The 18760-nt window shown below is 41.7% G+C and overlaps 1 protein-coding gene across 3 annotated transcripts in view; it reads right to left on the bottom strand.

Annotated features, from left to right (window-relative positions):
* Positions 1-4239: 4239 nt before the first annotated feature.
* LOC144475548 (dual specificity tyrosine-phosphorylation-regulated kinase 2) overlaps positions 4240-18760 on the bottom strand; it is a 59817-nt gene continuing 45296 nt past the window's right edge. Inside the window, exons 2-3 of one of the 3 annotated variants that reach the window (XR_013494886.1) lie at positions 11674-17590; positions 4240-10333 (exon numbers count right to left, since the gene is read on the bottom strand). Coding sequence is in view for 1 of the 3 variants with exons in the window: in XM_078191544.1 (XP_078047670.1) it covers positions 16403-17590 (1188 nt within the window). In the remaining 2 variants the exon portion in view is untranslated. Of the gene's footprint in view, positions 17591-18760 lie in introns of all 3 variants that reach the window. The other 2 variants (XR_013494885.1, XM_078191544.1) reach the window with 2 other exon arrangements.

The raw sequence follows: 18760 nt of genomic DNA, 5'->3' as shown, positions 1-18760 counted from the left end.
GCATCAGCTAATTATTTTCTATATTTGAATCCGAGTGTAAGTAGTAAATAATATGTTCTGATGATTTAAATATTTAACGAAATGTCTGTATTAAATTCTATCAAATTTTCCCCGGCCATGGTTACGATAAAATTTACTACCATATGTGTTCGCGCCATTTATTTGGAACACTTGAGAATATAACAATTTGTTTTATTCGTATTACGTAATCGAGACATGAATATCATGCAAACCAGCAAAGTAATAACGCAGAGTTTAGTTACTTATCGAAAATCTTCGCAGCAGATTTTATTGCTATAAAGCTTTGTGTTAAATATTTTTCTCCAGACAGACCCCAGAAAGAAAACAAGGCATTGATCGACCACCATTGGACATTGCACCGCATCCGAGCAGCGTTTATTTCGTTTCTGAATCGAGAGGGAGCAGTTCACTCTAAAAAAAAAAGAACCCGGATTCACATTTCCGTGTTACAAATACTTTAGCACGTTGAAACGATGGAGAGGAAGAAGTTGCGATTCTGCGGCGCCGGGGCACTTCCGGTTGCCGGATACGAACCTCCTGGAAAAGCCGGTGTCGGAAAGTTCGAATGGAAGGCACAGATCGTTATTATAACTTCGTCTATTCCACCGAAACGATTGCTTCGCGCGCTCCTTTGTGTTGTTTCACCAAGCTTCTCGCGATTGCTTTGTTTCGGGAGGAAAAAGATCACCGAGACTTCGGTCGAAATGAAAGTCTGCCGTGAGTTTGATGAATACGGTGTGCTCGAGCCGCGTTTAATATTTGCGTTGTGCACAGAACTGCTACAAAAGAATCATACCTTTCTGTTTTAATGAGATTAGCGATTCTTTAACACGATTTTTAATGCAGTTCGTAGACCGTTCCTCGCAACAGTCCGTTCAACGAAGAGAACAATGGTAAACGTTAATTATAATCGATATTGTGAGACAAAAACAATGGGAGGATATCGTTATAGCTTTTTATGTCTTTGCGCATTGATCACAAATTATTTTCTACAAAGGAAATAGAAATCGTTTATCCTGAATGTTTTCAAAGTGGTACTTGTATTATTTAATTATTAATGTAGCATACAAACTTCGAATCTTTATGCAAATGTAAAATTTTGTGTGCATAGAAGAAATCGAGAGAAACTTTGATTACTCTATTAATGATTTTGTCAAATGCCAAATAGGTTAAGAAATTTTATTATACTATTTTAAGACTAACAAGTTCTGCACAGTGAAAATTCCTGCCTTTAGACATCGTATGATCTTTAATGTATTTTTTGTGTTAGAAAATGTACGTATATCCGTTTTATCGTTTGAAACTGTCGAGCGTAATTTGGTGAATCGTTATCTTCTGTGTAATTGAATCCAAGCACTGTCCAAGTGTTAAACACTTTTTTTACGATATTCTGCGAACAGAGAACATGCGCTTAAAATCCGTAATCTGATAGCACAACGAGTACGAACAGTGGCGAAGTTATTCAGTATAGTTAATTAACTACTATACTACTGACTATAGTATAAACCGAAATCTGCATTACTGATCAGTTAATAATTCTAATTACGAAAGCTTATTTCAGTTACGGATGAAATAAATAAACTCTGTAAATGCGCGAGACACTGATCTCGTTAAAACGGCCGACTGACATTTTCATTTGTTATTCAACCGAATGAATAAATTACACGCCTGCGAACAATAATTTAACGAGCTCCGGTCGAATTTTAATTAGCCGGCGCGACGGATCAGGATGCTGGAAAATTACGAAAAACTCGGGCAACTTTTGCTTTTTCAAATTGTTCCCCCGTGTCCCGTGTGTCAATTCCTTTTTTATATTGTATGTATATCTATATGTATACACACAAATTGAGTTACACAATCAAATACAGACACTCATGAGTATATGTATGTATACGTGTATAATCTGAGGAATTGTGATACAATTTATGCGTGTGAATGGGATGATAGGATAAAACATCGTGACGCGTGAAAGACAATTATTCTCTCCCCTTCTCTCCCACGAATCCGCGGGTGCGCAATACGCGCACACGCATCTCTGGTACAACGGTGTAAATTGAACAAAGACGACTCGCGAGAATTTACGATCAGCAGGTTGCGGACGCCTTGCACTCAAAAGACTCACGGAAAGATGAACCACAGTTGGAAAGAAGCATAGCACTGTTGCGCGCGCGCGCGTGTGTGGGGGCTAGTCGATTTCTTAATCGCATACATGACTATACACGCACCTTTAATTACTTCTATCCTCGAACTTAAACAGTAACAACCTGACTATGAAGTGAGAGTACTTTCCTCTTATTGCACTCCTTACGGAGCATGGATCCTTCGGCGATAAAGCGTTTAGGTTTCTCCCTCGACCCAGGCTTCCGGAAGTTCACCCACGGAGAAGGAAACGAACTGCAAGTCCGAAAATTTAATTTTTTTTTTTCGCAGACAGAAGAAAGCTACAACTTCCACCCTCGCGCTGGATTGTGAGAAACGATTCTCTCCACACGCGCAGTTCCTTTCAAGCGAATTTTTCAGCCTTTAGTTCTTGAGTCCGTCGAAACGTCTGTACGAGTATGTTTCGATATTGTTCCCTTCGGAAATAGCGTTGAGACTGATACCGTATCGATACCTACCGATACCAATTGACAAATTTCGATAAAATACTGAACTGTATCAAAGGCGAAAGGTATGAAACAGATCGGTACATCTTCGATACTTAATTTAAAGTATCGATACACAATTGATATTCCTACAAAAATACTATTTATAAAAGTATCAAATTATATAGAGCAAAAGTATTAATTCACGCACAATACACAAGAAAATAGGAATTGGTAATATCTGATTTATAAATACTTTTACTTTATGAAAAAAATCTCGTGTGTGCTCTTCTTAGTCTTTACTTTTTTATTATTAAATAATGTTATATTACATACGCGTAAATATATCTATATATAATGTATACGTGTATGTATGTATATCATCTTCACATTCCTCTTTAACATAAAACATTATTAAGAAATATTATTATATCTACGGCGTTGTCTTTTAAACGATCTCTTTGTTGTGTAATCAATTCTCCGGCCTTTGAAAAAACTCGTTCGGCTAGATGGAAGTTGCCGTTGTATATACGTAAATGTTTTCTGTCACACGATTATTCGCGCAGTATCGAACGACTGTCGATACTTCCGGAAAGTATCAAAGGAATTTCGTTTCAATACATAATTTTCAATTTTAATAAGTTCCGGTATCAAGACTAAGTTCTTAAAATTTCAATACCTACTATAAAATACTTAAAAAGAAATTGACTCAGTCCCATCAATAATATAAATATCGATATCATCACTGCTTGAAAGAGACAAACGGAGATGCGGCGAACACGCGCCGAAACTCGTCGACCATCGTTGATCGAAGGAAACCGAAAGGAGGAATGAAAGAAGAGCAGCTGACGATCGACTCTCTTGTATTGTCCTCCCTTTCTCTTTAACCTCGACACGTTATCGGCTCGATAATCGCCGTCCCTTATTTATTTAAGACTTGAATCGATCGCTAATAGACTGCAGATGCTATGCGACAAAAATGCGTACAATACCGAAAAGATTTTGCTGTTGAGAATTTATTGATATTTTAGTTATCGAACATCGTAGTTTTAGATCATACCTGTATATCTCCAATGTAAATGAATTTCTAATTATCCAAAAAATAGAACAGCTATTGTAATTTTCTTATTTATCGGCAAGAATGTACACAAAATTTTCTAGTACGGATTTTCTAAAACGGAATCTGTTCAAAAATTTCGATCGGAGAAGCAAAAGAGAGAAAGAGAGAAAGAGAGAGAGGGAGAAGGATCGATTGAACGGAATGGCGAGATCGAAAGAGGGGAAGGTCACGGAACGAGGCGGTCGTGTTCAACGAACTTGGAGCCACGCCGATCTGTTCAATAAATCTTCGTCCCTGGAGATTAATTACGAACTCTTTAATTACCGTACGAACGCTTGAGAGTCACATACATATCATGGGAACCTATATACAATCCGCTGCAAAATTCTATCCACGAGCATCGGAATTTGCGTTGGCCAAGTAGATTGACTGATAAACTTTGCGACTACTTGCAGTCTTAAGTAGCTACGAAAGTATCGAAGCTGCTTTAAGTCTTTCTTTTTAATAAAAGGAAATGATTTTTCTGAATTTTTCACCGAAAAAAGTAATTTACGATATTGGAATAAACTTTTTGGGATGTATAAGAACATCATTGTGCAAATGTTTTAAGTAGAATTTATTTACTTATTTATTGACCAATCTGATTTACGCAAAACAAAAATTGAGATTGTTAAATTAAAATTCTTAAACGCTGAAGATTCAAGTTGCAACGTAGTAACACTAATTTAGCAATGAATAGGAAATTTTTCAAAACTTAAACCTAATTTATCCAGGATTTGGATTCAAATTTTTCTCTCTTTCTCTTCGTCTTTTAAGATTTACATGTTTATTCAACACTCGAATTTCAACAACAGAGCGAAATTGTCCCGATAACATTACGAAATAATTTGTTCAAAATCGTAGGCGTCTGTTGCTTCAAGGTTTGAAAAGATTAAAATGGTGCTTTTGCTAGTATGAAATAGACAACGGGGCGAGAATAAAGGATGACGTAGATTCAGTGGTAATAAAAATATCCGTTCACTGTAGCCGCTAAATAGATTGTACGGTAAGAACGAATTATCGAAATCACTTTACAAATCGTTTATTAGCTTGGTTCGCGCTTAAACGGTTAAGTTTGTTCGTCCAAACCGGAACTGCATGCATACACAATGATTACTTTCATATTTTGCATGGTGGTGCTCTGTACAAATGTACACGGTGTTTTCTACATTAACGTTGTTATATAAACTTAGCGCAACCTACCTACATTATAAATTGTTTTTTTTTTGTTTCGGATTTCACAATTTTACCGACTGCGAAACCAAATGAAGTCGGCGAAATTCATTTAACACATGAATCGATAACGTTCCAAGGTAAAGTTTCAGAATTACTCGAAACCGCGTTACGACCTACAATAATATTCATTTTAAATATTTTCCAACGACCGAGTTAATTAAGTATATTAATTTCGTGGTCGATACTTTTGGTGACCTACTGTTATCGGGAGGGAGAGGTTCGTTTGTAAACTGGGAACGGAGTTTGGTCGGAAACGAATATTAACATCCGCGGAGTGAATTAAACCCGCAGAACTTTCCCGGGGATGCCGTAGGCGCAATTAACGAATGGAAACAAAATGGCGGATGCCTCTTGAACTGCGCAACTTCCAGCAGCATCGACAAACGTAGCCCCGACCAAATCAGGGCGAACTTCAAAACGTGGTAAAAATGTTGGAGGATCGAAACGCAGGCTGTGAACGTAAACTGCCACAAGGTGTTATTTTTTAATGATCTAAAAATTTATTATTACCACAAGGAACAATGGCGTCGTATCTCCGACCTTGTTATTCGAAGCTGAAGTAAAATTAAAGTCTACAAGACGCGTTTCTTCGTTCATACGATATGCGTATCGAAAACCGATGTGTGATGCAATGCACGCCGCATACACATATTCTGTATGTACAATGATGCGCTCGGAACGACAACGAAAAAAGTTCATACAAACGTACGCCGCGCGACGCAAAACATATTTCTGTAATTTATGTATACATGTATAGTATATCAGGGATCGTCGGGGTTCGTCGGTCGCTAATCACCCGACCAGGTCGCAAAAATTTCACAATGGAAAACTAATCGAGGATGATTCACAAAGGAGACACGAAAGAATTGAAAAAGAAGCGGGACTAGATGTACGAGATTACAAGTCCACAAGCTGCCGGACACTTTATGTTCAATGAACGTAGAAAGTAGTCTTGGGATCCGTCGATTACTTCCGTTCCGGATTCTCCACGCTCGAAGAAGCCTTAACGTTTCCATTTTTCTTTTCTTTTTCGTTTCCGTTACATTTTAACTAGATTAGATACACGAATCGTCGCCGCTTGAAAAAGTAATACGAGAAACGAACTGATTCGCGAGGGATGCAAGAGCGGACGGTTCGGCGTGCACGAGGTTCGTTCTCGGGAGCAAGTGTCTAGTAACTTATGAACGGCAGTGTTAATTTTGACTAACCCTGTGTGGAATCGATCTATCTCTCTGTCCGTTTCCGATTCATCGTTCGCACCTAACTCACGATCGCGACTTGCTTCGTCACGTGAACACGACGCTTCCTCCGTCTTGTTTCGTTGCGGACACTGTCGTTTCCGGTGCCTTGTCGACGTCCTACGCAGCTCGGCGTTGAAACCACCATTATATTGGACGCGACGAGACACCGATTCAATGTCGATAACTTTTACGAGCTTCCCTCTCTCTTTCTCTTCTCTTCGCTTTTCGTTTGAAATCATCGACCCGGATTCGGCGAATATTTACAAAACGGTACCGTGGGAAACGTACCATTTTCACGACCGTTTTATAGTAAGAAATTTTCTACTCGGTAGATAGATTTTTTACTCCGTCCGACTTTCGGTACAGAATTTATAAAAATTTGCGCTTGCAAGATCGAGCCGTCCATCTCATTCATGCTTCCTGTCAATTTGATAAAAAATTTTTAAAACATTTTAAAACAGTCCGCCAAGTCGACGAACTTAACGAAACCAAGACTAAACAATTAAAATTGATCAAAGTTTGATCTTCACACGTTCTTCGAGATAAAATGTCATCCATTTTCCAAACATTGTAAAATCCTCCACTGTGTTCGTTGTTTCATTAAAATGTGACGCTCTAAAACGTTCATATTTGCTTACTTCGAAAACAAGGCAAGAATGACTACGGAAAACAGAATCTCCCCGCTATTGCGTCCTAATAAATACTTCTCTAAACAGTGGTATTCTAGACGTAACATAATTCCTTCCTATAAAAAATCAAATAAAAACGGATAGAGTACCGTACTGAAATCTTTCACGCGGCCATTTCCAGAGGAAGTGTCGATCATTTCGCCGATTTCCCCAGATATTATTTTGTAAATAATTAGTCTAGTTTCCGTGCGACGATATGTATCGGCGAAGCATTAGCACGTACGTCCCCGGAGCGTGTCACCGGGAACCGGTGGCGACACGTTTATTTTTAATAGGGGGCTTTGATGTTCGCCGAGGTCCTTTTAGAAAATTCAATGCGTCCGACCGGGTCGCGCGCGACCGCCTATAAATATGCGTCCCGGCATCGAGCCGGTTTCTCGATCGCGAGAGGGTGAAAAACGTGTTTCGACGTGCCCCGCCACCGGGGATGCAGAAACGGCGCTGATCGAGTATGTTTGCACGGTCAATGCAAACCGGAAATACGACACTTCCTCGCTACAACCCTCCCCCACCTCCCTTTACAGAATAAAATGAATGTTTCGAACAGCAATCCCTGCTTCGCGAGGTGCCTTTGAAAGTTACGCGCGTTCCGGATCGTTCTCAATTCGTCAGACTTTATATTCGCATGAGAAATATTTTTCTAGACGCGGTCCTCCTAGAAAATACTGTGAGTGACAAATTTCAAAATTTTCATTAAAAATAATGATACTATAAGCCGGTACTCGAGATGTCCTATTCGACGCTAGAACAACCAAACCCGTCAAAATAACGGATCGTAGATTATTTCATGTATGCTTAGATTGTAAAGATGATAGTTTGTTGTGGAAACTGGAAGCGATTTTAGCTCGGTCGATCTGGTATTAAGAGAAGCTTGATCATCTCTTACATAACAAAACGGGCATAGGCTAATAAACCGAGTTGAACGAAATTGATGTTATCGTTGGCCAATTGATTCGGAAGTCTTCTATTAAAGACTGTTATCAATATGGTAGAAACTCATTGAGCAGGAAATTACATTTGCAGGAAATCCCGTGCACGCCTTTCATACGGAGTATACGCGCCATTTACAGAAATTTGCAGACGCAGTTGCAACGACTTGACACTTGCAGTGTTTCCTACCGGCGTCTATTATCTTTCAGCACAGTCGTTGGGCTAGTTAGAAAGGGCCAACGAACCGGGATTGGCGCGAAGAAGAGCGAAGAGTGCGAAGATGAAGAGGCGAGAAGGGGAAGCGTACCGCGTACCTTCCTTATCGAACCTTTATTCTTTCCGCGGGAAGAGGAATCCTCGGACACGGATTCCAGACAATCGGAACACACACACACCCTCGTCCGCCTTGATTTAAAGCCTCGACTCTGAAACCGTCCGCGCTTACAATTTCATGCTGGTTTACGCATTATAAAGCCTAAAGCTATCACTTAAACATTAGTTTTCCTTTCTCGTCGGGACGCGTTGCGTGAGTGCGATAAAAAGCACTAGATTAAAAGAAGGACTAATCGTAATAATTATGTAATAATAATCGTAAGAATAATGAGAATAATAAGGTGATGATAATAGTAATCATAATAATAATATCAATTATCATAATGATCGTAATAGTAAAAGGAAAAAACAAACGAAAAAAAAAAGGAGGAGAATATCGTAGATCGCTTAGTCACATAATTGAGGTATCATTCGGGAACGAACGATACTCGTATTAATTAATTTTTGCGCAATCTTCTTCGAGATCAGTCGACGATATACACACAGAGTGGAGTTTTGAGCCGAAGTTGCACGAACAACGAACGTGTCGTTTGTACATACACGTTGATCACAGTAATAAAGCGGAGTAGTAAGTGAGTGAGTTGTGTGTTTGTGTATGTTTGGATGAGTGTGCGGGGTCTGTCGTTCGCAGACGAGCGAACGTGTAGTCTTTTCTGTGTATGTGTGTGTGTGTGTACGTGTGGTTGTACGTATGTCGGTGTAAGTGATCGATAAATTAAGTGAACGAAAGTAAACTAGAGCAATATTTGTTAATAATAAAACCGGAGAGCTGCGTGAACAACGTTCGCGCGCGTTGCATGCATTTATCGGGGTCCGTTTGCGACTGCGAAGCTGACTTTCGATTGAAGCGGCGGTGCACAGGGTGCTGCTGAAATGACAGTGCACAAGGTACTGCGGAAACAAGGGACCAAATCTTATGAGTGAATGTTTGGAAGCGTTCGTCGTTTCTTTTTACATTTTTCATTATTTTATAAATGCACAGGAGTGTTAGATATTTTCTTAATTCTTAGACGCTTCTAAGAAAAGATTATTGAGTTTATTCCGTACAGTTTGCTTCCGTTAAAAAAAAATGTGATTTCTTAACTGGTTCCATATTGTAGTTCCAAGCGGACGTCGAACGCTCAATTCTTAATTTTTGATTTTCAAAAAAATTGTAAACACAATAAAGGAATCAAAAATTTGACTGAATTATTCATTTCGTAGCAACGAATCTTCTTGAGATTCGTTGAAATAAAAAAGAGGTAACAAAATGTACAATATCTGCACACAGAGAATGTGATGTTTTTCTAATGGTATTAGAAATTAATTAAAATGCTCGTAATTTTCGTTTAATTTAATTTAAATTAGTTAAACCTTTATGGAAGATAAAAATCGCCTTCACTAGTTGCAAGATACAGGCGCTACGTAGTCATTCATTTCGTTTCTTAATCATTTTAATGAGTTAAAAGTAATACGACAATCGTTTTTAAGTCGTAATGTTTTAAGTTGCAATTTTTTTTACTGTTTTGTATTTTGACTGTTATAAATGCATAAAATCCGCAGTCTGATCATAGTCTCCATTTCAAAAAGAAAGGACTATTAAATCGATACAAAAGAAGCGATTTACTTTATAATACGACGCATTTGTCGTACATTAAAGTTTGAAGTGTCGTGTTTGGAACGTCGCTATAAAATTTGGTCCCTCAGATTGGAAGAATCTTGTGTGGGCAACGCACGATTGTTGAAATTTCGCCGGAAGGGACTAGGTTCGTAAATAATACATACGTAGTCGTTGAGCGCCGTCGAGAAAATGTGAACAGGAGACTACACTCCAAGGAATCGATATCCATGATGACAAAAATCCGGACGTGAAGATTATTAACGCGTTTTTCTCGATCGATGAGGTTCATAGGTTTCGACATGCAACGGGAAAGTAGAGAAGCGTTTCATTTTCTCGAGGCGCGCGCACGACCGAGCGTGATCACAAAAATAAAAATTAAAAAGACAAACGGAAAATTGAGAAGGCCTGGGTAACAGAAGAGGAAGGAATCCTGAAAGACAGTCATGCATGTGTCGTGCAACGTTTCACGAGACCGTTGTTCTTTCTCGCTCCTCGTAACGCATCTCACCTGGTTCTATACTTCTCTCGCCCACGCGCTTTTACAATAACTCCCGCCGTTCTTTGCTCCATCGCTTTTTTTCTTTTCTGGATTTTCTCACCTGTTACATCGTGATATAATTATTATACGCACTTCATATTTATATATATTTATATATATTCATCTATACCCATCGGGGTGTAACCCCGATGTATGCCTAAGTTCCATATCACAAGATATTTCTGTTCAGTATCACGATTTTTTCATTTCCTTATTTTGTTCACTTTGCTTTAACAATATCCCGCCTGCCATCCCCCCTCCTAGTTTCTCATTCTTGGATCGTGCCTGTCGTTGTTTACCCCGTTAGCATTTTTTTATCAGTCTCTCATTAGGATTAACGCGTGTTCGTGCGAATCACACGATAATTCGTTGAATTATCAATCGCACGTTCACCGGCTCATAGGCAACTTGGCTTTATGTTCGATAAAGTTGCGGAGAGCGGGCTACGGCGACAACTCGACCGTCAAATCGAAAAAGCTAGGGCGGGACTCTCGCTAGGGCACACCTTCGAACATTTACGATTGCTCGTCGACTGTCCCCCACTACTTTTCGCAATCACTCGATTGACTGATCTCCTGCTACGAATTGTACGCGCAGTCCAAGTGGTTTCTCAAAAAATTGTATTCCAAAATGCTGTTAAAATTTGTCTCTCAATCATGGTTCGAAGGATCAGCATGAAACTCTTCACATGTTTTCAATATCGTAGTTTACGTTTATGGCGCTGATCTGCATGAAGTCTATTTGATTTATAGAATTGATCTCTGCAGCTCCGGGCTTAATCAGTCGAACCTCCATTCTGCTCTGACCACTGTGTGGTCCTTTGAATCGCAACAAGGTACCTGGTATCAGAAAAGGAGCAGTTATGGAGATTCTTGGCTGTCTGGGAACCTCTGACACAGCAAATACTACGACGTCGCATCGACGGAGGTCCCTGCTAAACGAAATTTTACGACTTCGACCTGTCCTGCTCAACACGTACGCAAAGTGAATATTCATGAGCCTCCGAGTACAAACCGCGAGACCTAATCGAGAGTCCTACCTTAGTTCGTCTCTAGTGTCCTTCTAGCTCGATCGCCATTGGAACAAACATACTTCCTCGTAGTCCTGTAGGCAACGGCTAGATACTAAGAAGGGATAGCGACCCGCAAACTCTGTCAAGAGTACGTCAAATCCGTGTTGCTCTTGAAGGATCAAACCTCGTTTATGCCATGCTCCGAAGCCACTATCTTTGTTCCATTAACAACAATGGAAGTCGAGCCTCGAACAAATTCTCGGAGGCGTTTAACAGACAGGCAACGATTCCAAAAACAGAAACGCGACTCTCCCCCCTTACAGGCTCGCCGGCGGATCCAAGCGTGTAACGAGGGAACAGCAAAATTATTCTTTATTCGCATCACTCACCGCGTTGTCGTTCAACTCTTTACTCGGTCGTTGTTCATCCACATAACTCCTTCACAACGTGGAAACGTACTCTCTCTTTCTCTCTCTCTCTCTCTCTCTCTCTCTCTCTTTCGCTTGCTCGCTCGATCACTCGTTTTCTGTCTTTCTTTGCACGCCGCTCATTCGTTCTGTAACTAAAATTAGCGTGAATTTGTTTGTGCCAGGGTCGCTCGCGACAATTCGCATCGAAGATTCGCGCACGTTTAATCTCGCTCTCGCGGTCGATGATCATCATTATTTGGACACACGCGTTTGTCTCAAGTCGCGAAGCGGGTCCTCTCGTGGATTTTCAGTCGCTCTCAGCGGGACGCGAGATTTGGTTAAATGCGATCTTTACCCTATGGGAACACAAAAATGCTAAGTAATTGTCACCTTCCAGACCGTTCGTCGCGGAACCGTCTCTCCTCGCTCTGCTCCCGAGCCGATTCGTTCGTGAAACCCATTGGATGGGCAGATGACGAATACAGCATCCCCCTCCCCTCCCTTGATATCTCGCCAGCCTTGACTGTGCACTTTTACAGCAATATTTCACCAATAGCATTGGAATATTTTATCCAGCGATGAAGCGCTAATCAATAGGAAATAGCGTCTTGCTTTGTAGCGCTTCGCTTGCCCAGCGATGCTAAAGAGGAAACATTCTATCTCCAGAAATTTGGACCGTAGACTTTATGTCATGCGATAGCGTTGTAAAATGATCTAACGAGTCATTTATTGGACGAATTCAAGGGATAATACCAACGTTCAATTGTTATTGCGAAAAGCTCTTACATGCAATACAGTAATGGGTCTTACTCCCGCACACCTCCAGGCTGCAACTTGATCCGTTAGCGACTGCCAATATAGAAATTTTCTTTGCTCTGACTGGCTGACAATTCGCTGTTGAGACAGGATCACAAATTATGAGGATGTGCAAGCCAACTTTGGAAGAAAAGCGTGCAGGAGTAGACCCCATTACTATATTCTTTTCCAGGGGAATGGAGGGCAGATTTAATTATGCTCTTATTATGCCTTGGCAATGTATTTTTGTCAGCCCCTAGCCCGTTTGCATTATTCTTGTAATTTATAATCACAACAATGGACCTGGTTATCGTAGGATACTATCGCTGTAACCACTTCGCGGAACGTTCAGCAGACGTTTTCCGCTCCAAGATGCAAACGGGTTAACCGGCGCAACGGATTCATCCTCTCGGGACGAAGCATCGATTTAGCAAGAGTGTTGAATAGCTTTTCCATTGTAAAATGTTATCGGTAACGGATATAGCGAGGTTATTATTTACCCCGCAAGTTTCATGGCATCGCCGCGAACTGAGGGTTAAGCGAACACAGAGTGAAGAGTGTAACCTATTTTGTATTGTATGCACCCCTTAGGGATCAAGTACTTCGATGTAAAAGTGTAACTATAAAACCACCCTGAACGGGGATCTGTAATAAACTCCATCATTGACCTAAGCACAGCCGATAATGCAACTCAGGAAAGCAATGCTATACATATAGGATAATAAACAAATTTGACCTACTTTATAATTTACGATGAAACGATAAATGGACAAGGTCTAAGCACAGTGAATGATCAATTAATTCTGTTAATATACGCTGCAAGTATTTCTGATTCTTAAAAGACAGCAGAATTGTCGTTTATCCGAACTAATGTGACAAACATTAAAGTTCGGATGATAGAACAGTTAATCAAGTGCAAGATTAAATCATTGTTGATGTATACAACAGTTTAGTTGATAAAGAATTCAGGTTCTGCATGATTCGATCAAGACCCAAGTTACAGTTCTTTTTAGTAGTTTAACAGGGTACGGTTAATTTAAAATACCTAAGAATCGAAATTGCATTCAGTGACAAATTGGATTATGCGTCAGCGATTGCATCGGACAAATAAAATAGAATGCACACGATGCGTCATCGATTTTGTATTGATCGACTACGCAGTGGGTGCCGGTGGCCATGAGAGTCCCTGTTTAGGGCAGCGCCCCGATAATGAAGAGAGAAAGGTGTACAAATAGATAAAGAACAGCTGCCTGTCATTTCCTTTTCGTCTGAGTATGCGCATAAATTCTACCGACTGTGCTTGCCGAGCCAATAACAGGCGATGTTTCGTAGCTTTCTACATGAATTTCAGTCACGGTTCGATGCTCCGAACCGTGTATCATTGATTTGTCTCGAAATGGAGTTTGGTTCTTGATTGATTCAATCAAGAGCTTCAGTGTGTTCAAAGTGCATTTCGATTTGAAATCGGCCAGCTTTTCGACCGTTTAAATGCTAAGTGTGAATAAGAATCGTGCAACTCGAGTGGTTGGTGAATCGGTAAAATTTTGTTTTATCAAATCGTAAACGAGCTCCACGATTCCGGATTCTGTAAATTGGTCCACAAGAGTCTGTGTTCGCGGAAGAAAAATCGGCGTTTCACGCGTCGAGTTCCATTCGATACAAAATCTCAGATTTTCATTTCTTTGAAGAAGATGCGATGAAAATGCAACGCGACAGGAAATCTCGTCTCGATTTCCTATTTCTCGAAAATCCACGATTAAGAAAAAGAAAATGCAAGAGGTCACGTTAAAAGAATACTGCTGGGCTTAGAAAAAAAAACGCTCGTCAGGAATATCGCGAAACTATGGGCGGGTTGCATATTCGATACAAAAATATGCGTAGTTTCGAAGACCGAAAATCGAAACACGAACCGGACCGCTTCCCGAGATGATGCATCGATTAAGTATAGATCGAGTATTTGAGAGAGTACTGTTCTGTTCAAATTGAAATACTAACAACGTCGCACGAGCTGGATCTCCGGTCTCGCGACATGATTTATCTTCGCCGACCAGGCGGATCGGGTCGGCTGAACAAACCGACCGATCAAAAATACTAATTAAAAAAAAAACGGCAGACAAAACAAAACGAACAAACAGAAGGCAGTGATAAAAATGCAGAACAATCACCGAGTATTTACACGTGAGTAGGTCGACCGTGTTACCGATCGGAACTTAATGCTACGATTAAAACTGGAAAAAAAACTTCTGAGAGGGCAGTCAAGAGTAAGTCGAAATGGAAAAGATTGCACTTGAAGAAATAGAAATGAACAATTACAATGATGCCCAGAAAGAGTTGCGGGACAGAGGATTAAGTATCTGAGTGTGTCGTAATGGATCCTAAGAGTCAGACGTGTATAATCTATCCGTATAAATGACTAATTACGTATAGTGTATACCACTTAACTAGATGTGAGTTCAGTTCGGTTTTAATTCCTGTACAGTTGATTGCGGAGTTGCGAGCTGATTCCTGTAACGCTACCGCCCGATCGTGAGGATCATGAAATGCGATTTGTATCTTAGCCGATTTAGCAACGATCTTGTCGCTGCGACGTTGGATCAGGACATCCGTAGCCTTAGTCTATTCGCAATTCCTGAAGGTTAGTACGCAACCTCAATCGTTCAACGACTAGCAAACTAAAGAAAACAGAGAAAGAAACAGCAAACGTCTTGATTCGATGATCTTGCTGGATCGACTTCGCCCGCAAATGCTCCTAACCCGTGTCTCCGCGAGATTTCTTGTCCGCTGACCCGCTTCGTCGGCTCGAAACTGAGAGAGACAGAGGGGGGAAGAGATAGAGAGATAAATAGATAGATAGGTAGATGGATAGATAGATAGATAGATAGGTAGATGGATAGATAGATAGAGATAGGGAGGGAAAAAGGGAGAAAGGGAGAGAGAGAGAGAGAGAGAGAGAGAGAGGGAGAGAGAGAGAAAGAGAGAGGGAGAGAGACGGCACAAGGCGAAGAGAGCCGGTCTTCGACAGTCTAACGAGATCCTCCAACGACCCGGAAGTGTCTCCATGGCTCTGTTCACCGTAGCGCGTGCCCTTCGATCGGAAGGCCTCTGGATGCTAGAGGCTTCGTGTGAAAAGGAGGATCGGTTCGTCGATATCGCGCCAGTCTTTGGTTCCCCTCGGCACAATCACCACCTGGTAATTCTCGACCATCTAGGCTAGGACAACATAATCGAGGTCGCAGTCCTGTCTGACCCGTAGACGATCCGGTGCATCGAAATCTTGGCGCGACTGTATTCGCGTCGCGTCGTCTTGAATTTCTTGGTATAAAATGAAAGGTGATCGGTTGTATCACAGGCGGCAAGCACCACCTTGCTCTGGATAATGGCTAGATCGATCTAGAGCAGAGCTGTCTCTCGAACACCCGCTTTATAATAGGAATCGCGTTTCCGGGCCATGCTACCGTCAGAACAACGTGCGTCTTCAGTGCGACGAGACAACTCGGCGAAGTCGTCGAACAGATAAAGTTCGCAGCGCGAACAATAAGATTCCGGGCGAATGGGATACAGCTTCTTCCCGTTGTGCCTGGCTACTCGATTTGCGACTTCGCCGGCCCCTGACGAAAATGCCAAAGAGTGTAAAGTCTGTTGTTGATCCATCGGGAGTCGCGAGATCGTATTCTAGTCAGGTCGACCATGAACGTCGAGTTCGTACTAAGTGACGCAGCGCAAGTGATCGGTTCTCTCGGGACTCGGCGATGAAACGCGGAACCTGGGGAAGCGTGCCGGGGAGCTAGAGGAGACGCATCGTCGCCTGGCTGGCGAGACGGAGTGTTGTCGTTGCCTTGAACGACTGGTCAGTTCGTTCAGCAGCCGTTTGGCGACGTAACGCGTCGATCACAGTACTATCCTCGAGCCGTGACTATCGTGCGAAGGTCTGTGGGTTCCGTGGGAGCCGTGGGACCCGCGGGACCTTCGGGGCCCGTTGTTGTGCTGTTGTCCTTGCAGCTGATGGCTGTGCGGCTGCTGTGGCGGTTGCTGCTGCTGCTGCTGCTGGAGTTGCGATTGCGGTTGTTGTTGTTGTTGTTGCTGTTGTTGTTGCTGCTGCTGTCTGTTGTTGCTGCTGCTGTTGCTGCTGCTGCTGTTGTTGTTGCTGCTGCTGCTGCTGCTGCTGATCACCACTAGTACTACTGCTGCTAGCGTCACCACCACCACCGGCACCGCTACTGCCACTACCACCACCACCAGTACAAACAACATCACCACTGACACTGCCACCAGCTACAGAGATCAGCATCGGATGGCTACTGCTGCTGGGTTGGAGGTTGCCGCCGCAGACAGTAGAATCCGGCTGACACCCGTACTTACGTTGCAGTGCCGAGTAGATGATGTTCATCGTCTGGAACATATTGTTCAACATTTTTCCGGTGTTCTCAATATTATTACTCTGCAAAGTGTTCATTTTACTGGAGCTCCGACTGCCGGACGCGGAGATCCTCAAGCCGGTGGCCGATGACGGTGGTGCCGCAGCAGCTGGCACAGCTGGCAAGGCATTGTCGTTGCTACTAGCAGTCTTCTCGGGTGGTTTCGGTAATCGGCGTCGCAACCAGGCGTGTTTCAACGCCATGCTAGGCGTCATTCTCAGCTCCGGATCCCACTCCAGGCATCGGTGAATAAAGTCCATGAAGTATAGGTCCTCGCTAACCAGGATCCGACGTAGATCACGAGATCCTGGCGGACCCCGGCGCTTACCTTTCCGCGAATAACCACCGCCTAACACGTAAGTACCGTCCAGCATCATCGTGCCGGTGCAGTAGCGTGGATAGCCCTTCGAGCTGATGAAATGGCGGGATCGTTTCGCCGATTCTAGCAATCGCGGAGGTGGCATGCCCAGTAGTTCGATTATACAGGCAAGCTGATCCGCCTCGTCCTCGCCCGGCAACAACGGACAACCAGTCACCAACTCCGCGATGATGCAACCAAGGCTCCACATGTCGATCGGCATGCCGTACTTAGCACCCAGGATCACTTCCGGCGCACGGTAGAACCGGCTCTGGATGTAGGTGTAGACGCGCTGGTTCTCGTAGCAGCTCGAACCGAAATCTATCACCTGGAACCAAACATACAACAAGTTAACGTCTGCGGTCTCATCGAGGAATAGTGATCGATCACTTATAAACGTACTTGTTTGTGTAAATAACTAACTAGTCCCTATTGAAGTCAAGTATAAATTTGATAACTAAATATTAAATTATATCTATTCTCTTACATTATTTTCTTAGACATATTAAATAGCTTAAAGTGCCTCTTGGTTAAGGACATAAGTTTAAACATTTATATAAACATTTATATAAAAAAATAATATTTATTGGATTGTTTATTGTTGGATTGTTTCTGTACGTTATTTCTCGTTGCAGTAAAACCAAAGACCTGTAATAATTATCAAGAAATAGACATTATTTTTAAAATAAAGAAAAAATTGTTAAAGTAGCGCGAATACATTCTAACTTTGTTAAAGGATTTCTTCTTCCTTTTCCTGAAGATTGATTTTGATTTTACATATCTTGTAGTTCGACTATGTAAATATGTCTATTTATTATCATCGAAACTAAAGTGAAGTCGTGAAATTTTCAGAGTCGTTGACGTATTGAGCAAAGTATTGAGAAGACAGCATTGCACCGTAATTAACTTGAGCTGCTAATTACACCTATAAATAGAGTTCTATATCAAACGTAGAACTTTATTTGACCTAAGTCTACAACCATTATCATCAGGTTGTGTACCTTTCTTTTTAACAACTTTCGCAGTCAAACTGTATCTGCTTAGCTATCACTTCTCGCAAAATAATCTCTTATCGCCGATTGGAGATACTGTCATCTCTATTGAGAACCACCAGACGAAAATACTTGCCCGGCCTCAAAAGAATTTAAACAAAATAGATTGATCGATTGTGTTGGAATTGTATTGCAAATTACTTGTCTCGTCGGAAATAAAATGAAATTTTGCTAGCAAGGGATGAAAAACCGGGTTTATATAAATATCTAAAACCTAGTTAGCCGATGATGACACGCTTGAAAATAGCAGCTAAGGTCCCTACGGTATGCGTCGCCGAGAAAACGCTGACCAACTCCAATCTACTGGTGTACATCTTTCATGTCCGAATGATTTATTCTCTATGGCACTCAATTATATCGCGTCGTTATGCCGATGATCGAGTAAGTCGTCACGACTGACATTAAGCAAATTATACCACTGTCAATAGTTGCCCCCCATCGATCGC

Source organism: Augochlora pura, chromosome 10 (genome assembly GCF_028453695.1).
Source record: "Augochlora pura isolate Apur16 chromosome 10, APUR_v2.2.1, whole genome shotgun sequence".
In the NCBI taxonomy this organism is placed as follows: domain Eukaryota; kingdom Metazoa; phylum Arthropoda; class Insecta; order Hymenoptera; family Halictidae; genus Augochlora; species Augochlora pura.
Note: the sequence above shows the minus strand (reverse complement) of the source record. Positions and strands in the feature narration are given on the sequence as shown.